This window comes from Argiope bruennichi, chromosome X1, assembly GCF_947563725.1.
Source record: "Argiope bruennichi chromosome X1, qqArgBrue1.1, whole genome shotgun sequence".
Lineage (NCBI taxonomy): Eukaryota > Metazoa > Arthropoda > Arachnida > Araneae > Araneidae > Argiope > Argiope bruennichi.
In genome coordinates, this window is record NC_079162.1 from 85,857,816 (window position 1) to 85,874,744 (window position 16,929).

Genomic DNA, 16,929 nt, shown 5'->3' on the forward strand with positions numbered 1-16,929 from the left:
AATGTTGTTTGAATCTATAAAGTCATTTTCTTTTAACGATAATATTTACAATAAATCTTCTTCTCTTTCAAGATGACAAGTAAACATTATATCAAGAGTTTTTAGTTGTCATTTTCAGTTTAATATCATAACTGTTAATCCTTATAAAAAAAATCTGTAATCACAAACGATAATCAGGATTTACCAAAAGGTATTACGAATGGTTTTATGAGACAAAATATTTCATATAAATATAAAAAAATTCCAAAAAAAAAAAAAAAATTCAAAGAATTTCATCTACTTTACAGTTTAAATTTTTATCAATTCTAACTTGAAGTCTTGTCGACTGTTATGCTTAATAACAACATATTTTAGAGCAAATGTTAAGACAACATTTTCTGACTTTGAGCTACATAAAATAAAGACGGAATGTTTGTATTTTTCACTGACATAGTAATTTGTTGGATATACAAATATGCAATGGAAAAATGGTGGTTAAAATATCTGACATTTAATTTAATAAAGGTATAAAACATTCCTCTTACTACATTAATTATATGTTTCGCTATTATTACAATTAGTATATATATATATTGTAGGATGTCTAAAAAAGCCGAAAAGTGCATTGATTTTTTTCAAGGTAAATGGTCAAAACTAACTAACTTTCAGTAAGTATGTAATCTCAATAGCAAATATGCTCCAAAGAAAAAATCTTAGAGCAATTTTAAATAATATCAAAAATTTTAAAGTTGTTCATTAAACAAAATGAGTAAAATATTTTAATACAACTACTGAAAAAATCCATATTTATAAATAATTATTGATGCTTTATTGGAATGTGGACAGTATATAAAATTAATATTTCATATCGGAATATAAAAAGGGCCAAAAGCAAAGTCGATAATATAATATTTTAAATTCTATCTTTCACTTTTCCATATTTTACGACATCCGGCAAAACTGTAACAAATCAATAATTGTGTCTGTATGGACAAAATCATTTTCTTTTAACAGCAGTGTTAAGAATAAATCTTTTTTTTTTCAATATGACCAGCAATTAGCATATCAAGAGTGTTTAGTTGTCATTTTCAGTTTATTATTATAACAGGATCGTCCATTGTTATCATTAAAATATATATGATGACAAACTCTAAACAGGATTAACCAAAATGTATTACAAATAATTTTTAATAAGACAAAACATTTAATCTTAGTATAAACCAAATTGCAAAGAAATTCAAAGATTTTTATGAAATTTACTCTTTATATTTTTATGAATTCTAACTTGAAGTCTTTACGATTGATTTACTTAATAACAACATACATTTGAGTAAATTCAAAAAATAATTTTTGACTGTGAGCTATAAAATAAAAGGCGGCATATTTGTATTTTTCACTGATATAGTAATTTGTTAGATATACAAATATGCAATGAAACAATGGTGGTTTAAATAATTAACATTAAATATAAAAAAGACATAGCACAATCCTCATAATACATTAATGATATGTATTGGTATTATTACAATTAGAATATATATATATAATGTAGGATGTCCAAAAAAAGATGAAAAGGGCTTTGATTTTTTCCCAAGGTAAATCGGACAAAATCAACTAATATTCAATAAGTATGTAATCTAAACAGCAAAAATTCTCCAAAGAAAAAAAATTATAGAATATTTTTAATAGTATCAAAAGTTTTAAAGTTGTTCATTAAACAAAATCAGTAAAAACTTTTAATTCAACTACATAAAAAAAACAAAATTCATAATTATTTATGCTTTATTGGAATGTGAACAGTCTATAAAATTAATTTTTGAAATCGGAATTTAAAAAGGATAAAAAGCAACGTCGATAATATAAGATTTTAAATTCTATCTTTCACTTTTCACTATTTTGCCACATCCGTCAAAAATGGAACATATTAATACTGGAGTTTGAATCCTTAAAATTAATTTCTTTTAATAATATTGTTAACAATAAGTCTTCTTCTCTTTCCATATGACAAGTAATTAGTATATCAAGAGTCTTTAGTTTCCATTTTCAGTTTATTATTATAACTGTACAATCCTTATAAAAAATCTGTAATGACAAACTATGATGAGGATTTACCAAAAGGTATTACAAATGGTGTTCAATGAGACAAAATATTTAATCTAAGTATAAACAATATACAAGAGAAACAAAAAAAAAAGAATTCGAAATGGCAATAAAAAAATGCATTATTTTTATAACCAATCCCTCTCTACATGGCTTGGCAGATCAAATACATCGTCCCCTCAGAATCGTCCTCAGCAGCTATGTATTTGCAAAGAAAAGAACAGATTCATTAATTATGTGTATTCAATGCGATCTAAATACGAGTAAATAATATTTTCCCTCAAAAGAGGGTTATTCTTTAAATGAATTTCTATTGGCAAAATTTATTTTCCATTCTCTACACAGATTAAGAGAAATATATGCTAGAATTAAATAATTGGGAATTAACAACAAATTCAAACTAGCGGAAATTAAAAAAATATTGTAGCTACATGAATTTTTTCAAAATTAAATCAACAGAAAGAGCAAAAGCACATCACATATTGTATCAGAAATTCATGTGATTAGTACACAGGGCATCCAAATCTTTACATCTTAAAAAGTAGTTTAATGAAATCATTTGTTAATTTCTCATTAATGAAGAATTTGACAAAAAGTTTTATAATAATGAAAACATTGAACCACAACATTTTGATAAATCTTCGTATTTCTGCATGAGAAAAACCATATATTAAATTATGTCTACCATTAATCTCTCTCTGTGAAAACAATAGCACAGTCATGAAATGGCCTACGAGATTTTGAGATTTTACACCAAACTCATGGATGAAATCTGCTTACAGAACTTCCTCTTGTGTGCATGAGAAAAAAATGACTAAAACATTTAAAAAGCTAGAAGGAATCGATGAAAGAAACAAAATTTGCCGAAAGGAGAGATTTTGGTTTTTTCGAAGGCAAAATAGATCACAATAAACAGAGAAAATGTAGGACAATTTTTAAAAACATTCGATGGCCAATTTTCTTCATAAGATCTTAATTATTTGTTATATTAGCATTGTAAGTTTTGCTCATAAATGCTGAAGTAATATAAGAGAAGTTGTTTTCATTTGAGCTATTTGCTTAAGCAAGCTTTTAAACATGGTTAAATCACTACTTTAAAGCGCATAACGTTATTGCCAATCGACGCATTAAAATAAAAAATAGTGGTTCAGTGTGAAAAGCGACAAGTTTTTAATTTCTAGTCAATTGAATATTTAATTTGTGTACTTCGAAAAGTTTACAGTAGTCTGTTTCATGTAATACAAGTATAAAATTCAGCGAGTCTAGAGAGTAGTATAAGAAAAATTGATTAAGTTTTCTATTTTTTTTAAGCCTTGGCAATAAATGCTTTTACAGAAAAGCAAACTACTTTGCTAATTTCATAAAATGATCAAAATGTTCTCCTCCCCCATTTCTGTTATGAGGGAATTTCATTTCAATTCAAAGAAGTTTCAGAAGAGATGGTATATTATCAATGCACTAGATCAACCAAGTAACTCCGAAAATTCCTTGTAGCAGGCGTTTTGATAGAAGCGAAGCAGCTGTCAATAAGAAACTCTGGAATAGTTCATAATGACCAAACAATTTAACGAAAAAACAATTTTTTTAATCGCATATTTTTATTATATTAAAATGTGAAAAAAATTCTGGATCTGAAATCAAAATTTTAATCTGTGGAACGCTAAAAACAACTGATTAAAACTATCGACAATGATGTCCCTGACACATTCTCGAATACTCACCAACATAGATTTTATCATACTTCTTCCGTATAAAATGGGCAATCTTGAATGAATGATCTTGATGAATATACCTTGCATGGCATTGCTAAACGATTGTTACGGAACACATATCACTATTATGAATCTAGCATTTTTACTGAATCTGTCACGACAGTTTGGATTTTAAACCAATTTTTGCCAGCTGACTGAAAGTAAAATTTGACACGAAACTATATTTGTAGTCGCATAACATACCGAATTTCACTGATTTAAATCCCTGATTATACATGCATGCTAAAGTGCCAAACGACAGCTGTATCAATAGTATATGGGATTACTCTGTTGAAATTTGCAATTTAAAATTGTTCCAAAGTAATCCCTATGTACTATAAATTTTAATTTTCTTTAGTTCCTTCGGAATAAAAATCGATACTAAAAAATCATTTTTTAAAAAAATGAGAAATTAAAAAAAAAAATTGTATATTTTTCGTGTAATGTTTTACCGTTTTTGTTCAGTTTTTAAGCAAAAAAGTCATGCTGCCCCAAAATGCTAAAAAGGCACGAAAAAAAAATGTACTTTTTAAACTGAAAAATACTTTTTTCCTTCAAAAAATGCAACCCCCCACCACGAAAATTCAAATATTTCAGAAAGAGAAAATCTCCTTGAAAATGTAATTTTTTATAATCTAAATTGTACAAAACTTGTAAACCTTGCTTCTTAGTATTTTTATCACTTTCTCTTCTTTTATATATTTTTATAAATAATCTGAAAATAAATCTTTTTCTCCAGCGTTGTAATTGTCGCCAATAATTGTTTCTGATGCCCTAGTATTTTTAGTCCGTTCTTGTTTAAACTTATGAAAGCGCTTCTGGTAGCAATATCAATATTATCTATAACTATTTGCCTTTTAGAGTGTTGATCGTTTAGAACATTTTATTCCATAATTGACACTTTTTCTTTTTTACAGGTCAGCAATATCAAATAAACGTCTAGCTTCCTCTCTAAATTTTCTGTGAGGTTGGAATCAAATTTATCTGAACATTTTCTGATTTCAGACTTTAATAAATTAATGTATTTAGCAGGATAAACTTTTATCTTTTGGGAAATTCTTTTGCCAGAAGTAACGGGAATAGAAACTCTTGACCATATTTGTTCTTTTATGGCTACTAAAGTGCCACATATTTTGCTTATAGAAGGATACTTCTCTTAAGCAATTTTGAGATTATGTCTAATATAACAGTAGCACCATTTTCGTAAGTATTGAGTTCAACTCTAAGCAAGTCACTAAATTTCCCAAAAATTGAACACTCCGATATTTGTCTTGTCCTCACTCATTTAGACACAGCCATTTTTACTCACAGCAAAGCACACAAGCGCACAAAGTAACAAATCAGTTAGTCGATAGAGGCTGAGGAGACGCTAACTCAACTAAACTCGGCAAAGTTACTGATTTGAAACCCTCACTGTCCTTGTGATTGAACGGAGACAATCTTTGCCTTACCTCAGTAGCAACCGCTTAAGCGACGACTCACTGCCTTGACAGTGCAATAGTAAAACTCTTTTTTTTCTTTTATTCATATGACAACAACTATTTAAAGCTTTATATTTCATAATCGAGAAAAGCAAAAATCCTTAAAAAATTGCAAAAAGTGTGTTTTTATGAAATGGCACCTCAAGATGTAATCTAATATTTTTATAATTATTACTTATCTTATGTATACCAAAAGGTAAACTTTACGCTCTATTACAAATTAAATATGAAAAGTTGATTATTTCGTAAAAAAACTTTAAAATGTAGCAAAAACTTCAACTTAACTTTAAAACTTGTATCTTTTGTAAACTTTTATCAAACAAATCAATTTGTATGCGATTAACTTAGATATATTCATGTCCCGTTTTAAATTAATACTAGGGTTATTATGGGACGGACTTCGTAATTCAAAACAGCGGTTAGATGACGAGAGCGACATCTGAGCTGGCACCCTCTTCTCCGAACGGCCACACCACACCAGCTGGAGAGTGACGGATTTAACGTACACCAGAGCCGTCTGTATGATAGTTCTTCGGTGGAACCAGAAAAAACTGAACGAAACTGAAACCCTCGTGCTACAAAGCTGATTTCTTAACAACAGGCCACAGCGGCTCTTTGTATATAAAGGTTAACAAAGTGTTGTAATCACAAAAATTCGAATACGAATCCGCTGGAATGGATTAATCGAATGAGAATGAATCAGCTAGTTTTAGAAGTCTATTTTACCAACGGACATTTTTAGAAAAGTGCCGAACTGCTTCTGAGCACGATGAGTCAAATCCTTTTAATTAGGTGGGCGAAATTGAGAATGCAATGTTCACACCAAATTTGTAGATTTTTGTCAAACTGTAAATGAAAATCCGTATTAAGGAAAAATATCTGTGAATCTAAAGACGATTAAAATTAAAAAAGTTGAACAGAAAAAGTTTGCAACAGTTTTGAAAATAGTACAACTTTGGAATAAATACTACAAAGACATAAGCTTTATAAAATGTTTTTTAATAGAATACGACAAAATCACATAAGTCGTCGTCCATGGTTTCTATGATTTCCCTGATTTCTATATGTTTTGGTTGAAAAAATGATATGAAATGAATGATTTAATATCATTATTTAAATATATATATAAATGAAATATTACTGGCTTATAAGGGTAAGCTATACATTACTTATGATACTTTGCACCAAAAAAAGGAATTCAAATTACCTGGTTCTCCTTGGGGTGGTGATTGTCTCATTGCAGCTTCCATCTGCAAATACAGATCTGGAAAAACATTAAAATATGTAAAAATTTGATTATAATAATTTTATTAATAAAATATGGAAAATAACGTCACTTCAGCCGTTACACAGAATGCACAGAAGCTGTTTCAGCTAAGTGACTGCATTATATTTTTTTTACTAGTTGTACCAGCCTCTTTCTTAATTTTTCTCCTTTTTTTTTGGTATGGTAACAAGAACAAAAATGAATGTATAACTCTCGCAGGAAGATATGTTTGATCTGTCCTTTCAAAATTAAGATTTATTTTAATGCTATTTTTCGTATACGAAAAAAATTAAATTAAACTTATTTTTCCTTTTGTGAGTTCGATTTTCCCTTCGGTTTCGTGTTTCTTTCAGATAGAAAGAAAAAAATGCAATTATATAAATAAATGTCGCAACTGAAACTGAAAATTTCAAATATAAAAATAATAAAAGGTTCATATATTTTTTGAACACTATAACTACAAATCATGAGTTACTAAATTCGAAACCTACCACAATGGTAATGATTTCAGAATGCCAATACTCATGAAACCTGTCCGATTCAAGCGTCGGAATAGCATTAAGGAGAATTTTTTTAAAAATCTGAAATGAGAACCGGACACAAAATAGTAATTGGATGGATCTATGCAAAAAATACCAATTTTCATTGCCTAAAGCAAAAATTCATTTGTTTCATTTCAGGATGATTCGTCTCTCTCCAACAAGTCGATTTCTAAATCAAACATTCGATACAAGTAAGGCGCTTTACAGTTTCTCACGTAATCAAATGCTACTAAATCGACAAAAATAACTTTAGTGATTAAGAACATCCATTCTCAGATTTATGTTTATATTTCATCACGAGGTTTAAACTTATATGAGAAAGAATTGAAATTGTATTTTGCATCATTGAAAATACAAACTTCCTAAAAGCACCTTTCTCCGACATAGCAAGGAAACTGTTAAAATTAATCTCAGTTAGCAGACTTCAACCAGGGCGAAAAATACGATCTGGGAGAAGAAATGTACAAATATTCGGCAGAGTCGAATTATCTGTAATTTCCAACACCAAAACACTTCACATTAAAAAAAGTTTAAGAAGTAAAATTTCAATGTAGTCTTCTCTAAAAAACTGCAGGTTTGAATTCCAGTCTGAATTAAATTCGAAATTTTGCCTATACAAGAAACAAGTCGAAGAAAGCACTTCAGAAAAGAACAAGAAAATTCTCAAGAAGGCCAAAGTGGTACTGAATAAATTTTAATTACTGAACTAAATGGTTCCATTTGAATTTGTAAATAACCCTCGCTGAATTTAAAAATAAGCATAGCCCTCCTTATTTAGAAAATAAAAGTGCGAAATTCTGGATATGCATAAATAAATAGGGAAGAAACATTTTACTAATATTTATTACATCATGAGAGCCAGATAATTTTGAAAACTTTGTTTTCAATCCCTACTGAAAGAAAAAACAATTTTTCATCTCTTTGGATGAAATTTTGTAATTGGAAGGATATATTATAGTGTAATCTTTAAGGAAATAAATGGTTATTCCCCCTTTTTTGGGGGGGGGGAGGGAAAAGCTCCGTACCTATGGAACACAGCATTAAAAAAGAAATTCAAAATATTAATTTCCTTTTGTAGTCTTTCTGCTTCAGAACGCTCCTATGCAAGAAGAATTAATACGTAAAAATTTAATTATAATAAATTCATTAATAAAATATGAAACAAAAAAAGCACCATCACTATTGAAATTCAAATAGGTTTGGCCTTTCACGTTTTTCTAAAATCCTGCATTTCAAGAAACTAAAACAAAGACATTCAACTTCCCATAGATACTCTAACAGGATAAAAAATTCTGTACCTTATTTTCTTCGAATGTTTAGAAATCAAACGACTGCTTTAGAATTGAATAAAATTCAATATTCATTCCTCCCTCCCCCTCTTTATAGAGAAGCTCAGAAATGATATTTCAATTTGAGTAACATTTGTAATTGATAGAAGGCGACTTTTTGAAATAGGACAGTTTTAAATTACCATAAATATAAATAAACACGGAAGGAAGCAGATCTGCAGCATGGTTCATACGATAAATGTGATAAAACCGATCAAATTTTTTCAATGCAAAAAATAAGCAAAATACATCTAGAAAAGGAAGTTTTAAATTAACGACTAAGTAGCACTACAATCTATTGAAATAATATAATTTTGAAAATATATATGAATCATAATAATTATACCAATCTTGAAAATATATGAAAGAATACATATTTCCAATCTCAAACAAGCAAATACATTACCAAACATTTATAATAGTCGTATTCATCCTTTTCATTTGTTGTGTAATAGTTTTCGAATAATAGCAGATAAAGAATAAAATTATTGAAACTGTAATTACAGAAAACTGCACTACATAGATAGGGCTGAATTCAGTCTTTAGAGGAATTAGTACATATTTTTGTGTGATGTTCAGTACAAGTGTTATTAAACTTTACATTAAAAGAGGTAAATTACCTCAGGTTCTTTGTAGCCTTCTTTCGCATCTGACGGAGCTTGTTTCTGAAGACTGATGACCTGCAAGAAGATTAGAACTTAAAATAATTACATCAATAATAAAATTAATATTATTAATGAAAAAAACATTACGGTTAGAATTGAAAAAAAACAGATTTTAAATTTCATTTTTTTAAAAATTCTTATTTAGAAAGGAAACTATCAAAACTAAAAGTGAAGAAAAATTGCAAAATTCTATCGCCTATGTATGTAAAAGCAGAATTTAACACTTTTTTTATTGTATAAGTAAAATTCTTATAATTAAAAGAGAATATTACTTCTATACATTCTATACAAATTAAACAAGCAGTCAATGAAAGAAATATAATTCCTCGAAAATAAAAATGTTTTATTAATTGATATACTGCATTGCAACTACTGATTTAAAGTTGGATTTTATAAAAGATACTGAATGAAATGCCCATGTGATTTACTTGGCAAATCAACCACTTATTCTTTATAACGTTTTATCTAATAAAATTTAAAATATGAAGTTCCTAATTTTTTTTTGTGCGGACACATGTCTTGCAAAAAGTGGTCAATCATATGTATGATTTTGTTACCAATCTAATTAAATTTGAGGCAGACATAGATACAAAGATACTTTTCTTAGTAAAATATAGACAATTATAAAGAAACGATTAGCTTATTTGGTCTCAAGAATTTCAATAAACGGAATGAAATTAGATGCCGTTTCAGCGAAATGACTGCATTATATATTTTTTTCTAGTTGTACCAGCCACTTTCTTATTTCTGCTCCTTTTTTGGTTCGGTAACAACAAAAAATAAATACATAACTCTCTCAGTAAGGTATCTTTGATTTGTCCTTTCAAAATTAATATTTACGTCAATACTATTTTTTGTATACAAAAAAAAAAAAAAAATTACTTTATCTTTTAGGAGTTCGATTTTTCCTTTTGTTTCGATTTTCTTTGAGAGACAGAGAAAAAAAATTCAATTATATAAATAAATGTCACAAATGAAACTTAAAATTTCAAATATTATAATATATTTTTTTATGTCTAAAACTACAAATCATGAGTTAACAAAATAGAAACCTTCTACAATGTAATGATTTTAGAATGCCAGTACTCATCCAACCTGTCCGATTCAAGCGACGGAATAACGAAATGAAAGAAATTTTTTTTTTTTAAATTAAGAAATGAGTATCGGGCACAAAATAGTAATTCGACATATCTATGCAAGAAATCCTAATTTTCATTGCTTATAGCAAAAATTTAGTTCTTTCTTTTCAGGATGATTCGTCTCTTTCCAACAAGTTGATTTCTATATCAAACATTCGATGGATGTAAGTAAGGCGCTCTACAGTTTCTCACATGAATCAAATGCAAAAAGATCGACAAAAGCAACTTTAGTGATTAACAACTTCCATTCTCATATTTATGTTTATATTTCATCACGAGGTTTAAACTTATATGTGGAAGAAGAACAATAGCTAAAATTTCATAAAAGCATCTTTCTCCGTCATAGTAAGGAAATTGTTAAAATTAGTTTATTCCGTTACAAAGTAATTTTTAGTTGAAAAAGAGAACTGCAGTCATCAAAAAACTCGATCTCAGTTAACAGATTTCCACTAGGGAGAAAAATACGGTCTGGGTATTGAAATGTAAAAATATTCGCCCAAGTCGAATTATCTGTACATATCTTCCAGCATCAAAACATCTCACTTTAAAAAAAGTTTAACAAGTAAAGTTTAACTCTAAAAATAGCAGTTAAAAGTTTAACTATAAAAATCAGTTTTGAATTCCAGTCTGAATTAAATGCAAAACTTTGCCAACAGAAAAAACAAGTCTAAGCAAAACCTTAAAAGATGGGTCGCCGCGAAGTTTCGAAGAAAGAAAGCACTTCAGAAAATAACAAATAACTCTCAAGAAGGCCAAAGTGGTACTAAATTAATTTTCATTACTGAACTAAATGATTCTACTTAAATTTGAAAATAACCATCTCTGAATTTAAAAATAAGCATAGCCCACCTGATTTTAAAATTAAATTGCGAACTTATAGATATGCATAAATGAATAAGGAAGAAACGATTTAGTAATTTTTATTACATCATGAGGGCCACATAATATTGAACGTTTTATTTTCAATCCGCACTGAAAGAAAAAGAAATTGTCATCTTCTTTGATGAAATCTTGTGATAGAAAGGATATATCACAGTGTAATCTTTAGGGAAATAAATGGTTATATCCCTTTTTTTAGGGGGGGGATTCCCGCAATTTCCGCTGGTAGTCTTTCTAGAACATTCCTATGCAAGAAGAATAAATACGTAAAAATCTAATTATAAAAAATTCATTAATAAAATTTGAAAAAAAAAAAACAACACCATCAGTAATAAAATTCAAATAGGTTTTGAATTTGACATTTTATTTTAATCCTGATTTTCAAATAACCAAAACACTTCCCATAGATACATTCACAGGTTAAAAAATTCTCAACTTATTTTCTTCAAATGTTTAGAAATCAAAAGACTGCTTCAGAATTCTAAAAAAAATTCAACGTTCAGTCCCCCCCCCCCCTTTATAGAGAAGCCCAGCAATAAGATTTCAATTTTAGTTACATTTGTAATTGCTAGAAGGCGACTTTATCAAACAGGACAGTTTCAAATTACAATAAGTATAAATAATCACGGAAGAAAGCAGATCTGCAGCATGGGTCATACGATAAATGTGATAAAACCGATCCAAATTTTTTCAATGCAGAAAGCAAGCAAAATACATCTAGAAAAGGAAATTTTAAATGGACGGCTAAATAACACTACAATCTATTGAAATAATATAATCTTGAAAATGTATATGAATCATAATAATTATACCAATCTTGAAAATATATGATAAAATACATATTTCCAATCTAAAATAAGCAAATACATTTCCAAATATTTATAATAACCGTATTCTTTTTTATTTGCTGAATAATAGTTTTCGAATAATATCAGATAAAGAATAAAATTATTGAAAATGTTATGACTAAAAACTGCACAACATAGATAGAGCTGAATTCAGTGTTTAGATGAATTAGTATATATTTTTGTGTGATTTTTAGTACATGTGTTATTAAACCTTACATTAAAAAAAGTAAATTACCAAGAGTTCTTCCGAGCCTTTTTCAGCTGCAGACAATCCTTGAGCCTGAAGGCTCATCTGCAAGAAAATTAGAACATAAAAGAATTATATCAATAATGAAATTAATATTATTAATGAAAAATGATATCATGGTTCGAATTGAAAGAACCAGGTTTGAAATTTCAAATTCTTTTTTTAAAATTAATAATTAGAAAGAAACTATTAAAACAAAGTATTCAATTGTTTTTCTAATTGGTTTGAACACGCATTTTGTAAAAATTTGACTCATTGAAATTGCAAAATTCTATCGCATATGTATGTGAAAGTAGAATTTAATAATAAACCGAATGACGTTAGAAGCCGTTTCAACGAAGTGAATGCATTATATATTGTTTACTAGTTGTATCAGCCTCTTTCTTAATTTTGTTCCTTTTTTTGGTATGGTAACATTAACAAAAATGAACTCATAACTCTCGCAGATAGGTGTCTTTGATCTGTCCTTTCAAAATTAAGTTTTACGTTAATACTATTTTTCGTATGCGAAAAAAATTAAATTATATTTAATTTTAATTTCAGAGTTGGATTTTTCCTTCTTTTTCGTTTTTCTTTGAGAGACAGAGAAAAAAATGCAATTACAGAAATAAATGTCACAACTGAAACTTAAAATTTCAAATATTAACATAAGAAAAGGTTAATTTCTTTTTTTAACACTAAAACTGCAATTCGTGAGTAAACAAAGTGGAAACCTACCACAATGTTAAGGAATTCAGAATGCCAATACTCATAAAATATGAAAATAACCATCCCTGAATTTAAAAAGAAGCATAGCCCTCCTGATTTTGAAAATTAAATTGCTAACTTAGATATGAATTTGTAAATTGTTTGAAATTTTAGATATGCATAAAGGAATAAGGAAGAAACATTTTACTAATTTTTATTATGTCACGAAGGCCACATAATTTTAAAGATTTAATTTTAAATCCCTATAGAAGTAAAGACAATTTTTCATCTCCTTTGTAATTAAAAGGATATATTTCAGAGCAATCTTTAGCGAAATAAATGGTTTTCCCCCTTTTTTTGGGAGAGGAGGATGCTCTGTACCTATGTTACACAGCATGAAGAAAGAAATTCAAATTACTTCATTCACCGGCGCTTTGACTTTCTGTCTGGGGATGTTCATCTGCAAGAAAAATAAATACGTATTAATCTAATTATAATAAATTCATTAATAAAATTTGAAAAAAAGATACCATTACTATTGAAATTCCAATAGGTTTTGATTTTCGCATTTTTTAAAAATCCTCAATTTCAAACAAAAAAAAAAAAGCAGGACATTCAACTTCCATCGATACTTTCGTATGTTTAAAAACTCTGTACCTTATTTTCTTCGAGTGATTAGAAATTAAAAGATTCGCATGAGAAAATTCAACATTCCGTTCTCCCCCCCCCACTCTTCATAGAGAAGCCCAGAAACAAGATTTCAATTTGAGTTAACACTTGTAATTGCTAGAGGGCGATTTTATGACATAAGATAGCTTCTAGTTATCATGGGAATAAATGATCATATACAAAAAGAAATCTGCCATATGGTTCATAGGATAAAAGTGATAGAACAGAACCAAAGCTGCTTCATTTCAGAAAATAAGAAGAATACATATAGATAATAAAATTTATATGAATGACTAAATGACACTAAACTCTATTGAAATAATATAATTTTTACTAAATATATTAAAAGCATGATAATTATATAAATCTTGAAAATATACGATAGAATTTATTAATTCCAATCTCAATTATGCAAATTAATTATCAAACATTTATCATAATTTTATTCTTCATTATTTATTTGCAAAGTAGGGGTTATAAAACATATAGTAAGTATAGGGTTTTATAAAATATATTAACTATAATGTATAAAATATATTAACTATAATGTATAAAATATATTAACTATAATGTATAAAATATATTAACTATAATGTATAAAATATATTAACTACACATTATTTTAAAACCTGAAATTACGTAATTCAAGGATGCATATGTTAAGATTATGCAAGATTAATTTGCTGTTAAAAATATTAGTCTTTATATTAAAATTTAATGCAGAAGTATTAACTTTTTATATAATATTTTTACACATTTAAAAACTTATTTAACGCTTGTGACAATAAGATTTAAATAACAACTTTAAAATCAACACTGCAAAATAACAGCTAGTATTATCTATCATACAAATAAAAAAAATAGTGTTAGAGACCGTATGAAAAAATAACAATTTGTAATTTCTAATCAGATGAATATTTAATCTATGTACTTTGAAAAATTGATAATTTTTTTTCAATAATAAGAGTTCAAAATTTGGCTGATTTTCATGCAGTTGTTTCACAGGAGATGTGAGGCATTTTCATATACATATATAATAACTAGAAAGACCTTTATAAAATGATAAAATTTTACTTTAGCATATTTTTTCCATTTCTATTACTTGCAAATTGATTTTCGGGAAAGTTGAAAACCAACTTACATTCATGCTTGCATCATTATATATATATATATATTCAATAAAATTCTCTACTTGAAACAGTACTTTTTCAGAGAGCACGGGTTATTTCGTTTCATGAAAGAATTTATTAAGTTCTTGCGTAAGTGTTATGTTATTCAAAAACAATCTGAAGAATAAAAAGAATCTTTTTTTTTATGTAAAACTTAAAAATCAAAAGTTATATAATGTTCCAAGAAATACAATGACATTTTGAAAAAGTAGCTTTGCGTTTCATTTTTTAATACCAGCACTTAAGCCATACCAAATTATATAGTGCCAGCAAGGAACCTAAGCATTATCTTAACAAATACAGGTACAAATCAAGCACAACAATGAGCTTCATAATATCATAACAAAACCCTCTCAATAAATCTGGGTTTGTTTCAAAAAACACATTTTTTTTTTTTGGTTATTGAAAATTATAAAAAAACATTAAGTTCTTACATAAATTTTATCATATAATTAAACATTTAAAATTAATATGCTAGCCACGGGATATATATGCAAATGAAACTTGTCATAGAAATGATTCTAGAATGTGCATAAATGATATTTTGATAAATTGAATTATTTAAATTCCTAGCATTTGTAACACTAAATTATTAAAAATTTCAACAAAAAAAAATAGCCTCGGGTACTCAATATCATAAACTTCAGTATTAAAAGACTTGGGGGTACTTACCGCGTTAGAAGTATTGATTGTCAGAATGCAGAATGATGAGAAAATATGTAGAGAAAATGTGAAAATGAAATATGAAGAGAAAATAAAGAATGAATTGAAAATACGAAGGAAACAATAGTGTATCATCATGTAGAAGATTAACGTATCTTCATTCCAAGATTTCGAGACGCAGACAGACGCAGAGACTGCAGATCAATACTGCCGCAGTGACGGTCAACGATAACAGTCCATTATAACCGTAGGTGAGGAGAGAGAAAAAGCCGCAACTGCACGCGTGGCATAGTTAGAAGCATGCAGTTGTTTCAAACGTCATATCATAAGCGTGCGAAAAAATTTTAATTGGTTTGACGGGGGTTACGGATTAAACTTACTATGGTGCAGTCTTATAAAAGATTTTTTTACACTTATAAAGATAAATTTAAAAAACCCAAAGATTTGGGGAGGGGAAACTATTATAATTATAAAGGATTTTTTAATACTTGAAAAAAGAAAAAAAAAGAGTAGTATTTGGGAGAGGTGAAAATTAATATTTTTTATATGTAGAGAGAAGGGGGTGGAGGAACAATATTTTATGCATAGAATCAATCAAAGTGTTCAACTTATAGAGATGAGAATCAGGTTTTCAAAATTTCTTATGAACACATAATCATTTTTCATTGAAATGAAGTTAAATTCAAATGAGGTAGATTTAAATTAGATGCATAGGGTTATTGAAATATAAATATATTTATGAGCCATGAAATAATTTTAGGTATGGAGAGGGAAAGCGAAAGAAATTAAGATAAAAAAAAAGGTATACCCAGAGCTTGTGTTATTAAATAATGACTGCTCGAAATTCCAATATCCAGTAATTATTTATGGAATGGGGATAATTTCATCTTTCCCCCAATTCTATACCTTTGCAGAAAAATGTAGTGCATGTTATTTATTTTGCCAACAAATGGAATGTGGGAATGAATTTATATAAAAGGCAGTACATACAACTGAATTTTGCTTTTCCATTTAGTTTTGATAAATTGGGTTGATTAACATTTATTGAAAAATTATAAACTCTGATAAAATATTTTTATGAATTTTTTGTTCATATAATGTCACAAAAGATGATTTTAAATGCATGTATAAGCATTACTGTTGGAAAAAATTATTAATTACAAAGTACAATAATAAAAAAATAATTTTATGTCAAATTTTGCGTTCCTTACTACAGTATCCTTAATGATTACAAATGTTACCGCTGCAAAATGTTTGTTTATATTTCACTGCGAAATTAAGCTGCTTTTATTAAATTAAATTTTTTCCTTTCCACACGTGAGTCGAATTTTGCTCTTATGTATCCTTCTCTTGCGGTTGAACCACAGACATTTTGAGCAGATTCGGCTGCCAGTTTCACAGCTATTTCCATGTGACAAGGAAGCTGGGGAAAGTCGCTAACCCAGTCCCCTATATAATTTGCCTCAGCTTCAGATGCCTTCGGTATAAAGTCTTTGAGAGAGTCACTGGAAACAT

At 28.1% G+C, this 16,929-nt stretch overlaps 1 protein-coding gene across 1 annotated transcript; it reads right to left on the reverse strand.

Annotated features, from left to right (window-relative positions):
- Positions 1–1,781: 1,781 nt before the first annotated feature.
- Positions 1,782–15,608, reverse strand: LOC129958921 (uncharacterized). Its single transcript, XM_056071663.1, has 6 exons — positions 15,424–15,608; positions 13,332–13,373; positions 12,215–12,271; positions 9,069–9,128; positions 6,519–6,575; positions 1,782–2,277 (listed from the first exon to the last, which is right to left on the reverse strand). Exons 1-5 carry the CDS (start codon positions 15,550–15,552, stop codon positions 6,546–6,548), a joined length of 318 nt encoding a protein of 105 aa, XP_055927638.1. The 5' UTR covers positions 15,553–15,608; the 3' UTR covers positions 1,782–2,277; positions 6,519–6,545.
- Between the last annotated feature and the right edge of the window lie 1,321 nt (positions 15,609–16,929).

Excerpts from the sequence above, each read along its gene's own strand:
- LOC129958921 (XM_056071663.1), bottom strand. The coding sequence starts at position 15,552 with ATGATGATACACTATTGTTTCCTTCGTATTTTCAATTCATTCTTTATT. Across the intron at positions 9,129-12,214 it reads AAGGCTCGGAAGAACTCTTG|GTCATCAGTCTTCAGAAACA; the intron begins GTAATTTACTTT and ends ATCTTCTTGCAG. Across the intron at positions 6,576-9,068 it reads AAGGCTACAAAGAACCTGAG|ATCTGTATTTGCAGATGGAA; the intron begins GTAATTTACCTC and ends ATGTTTTTCCAG.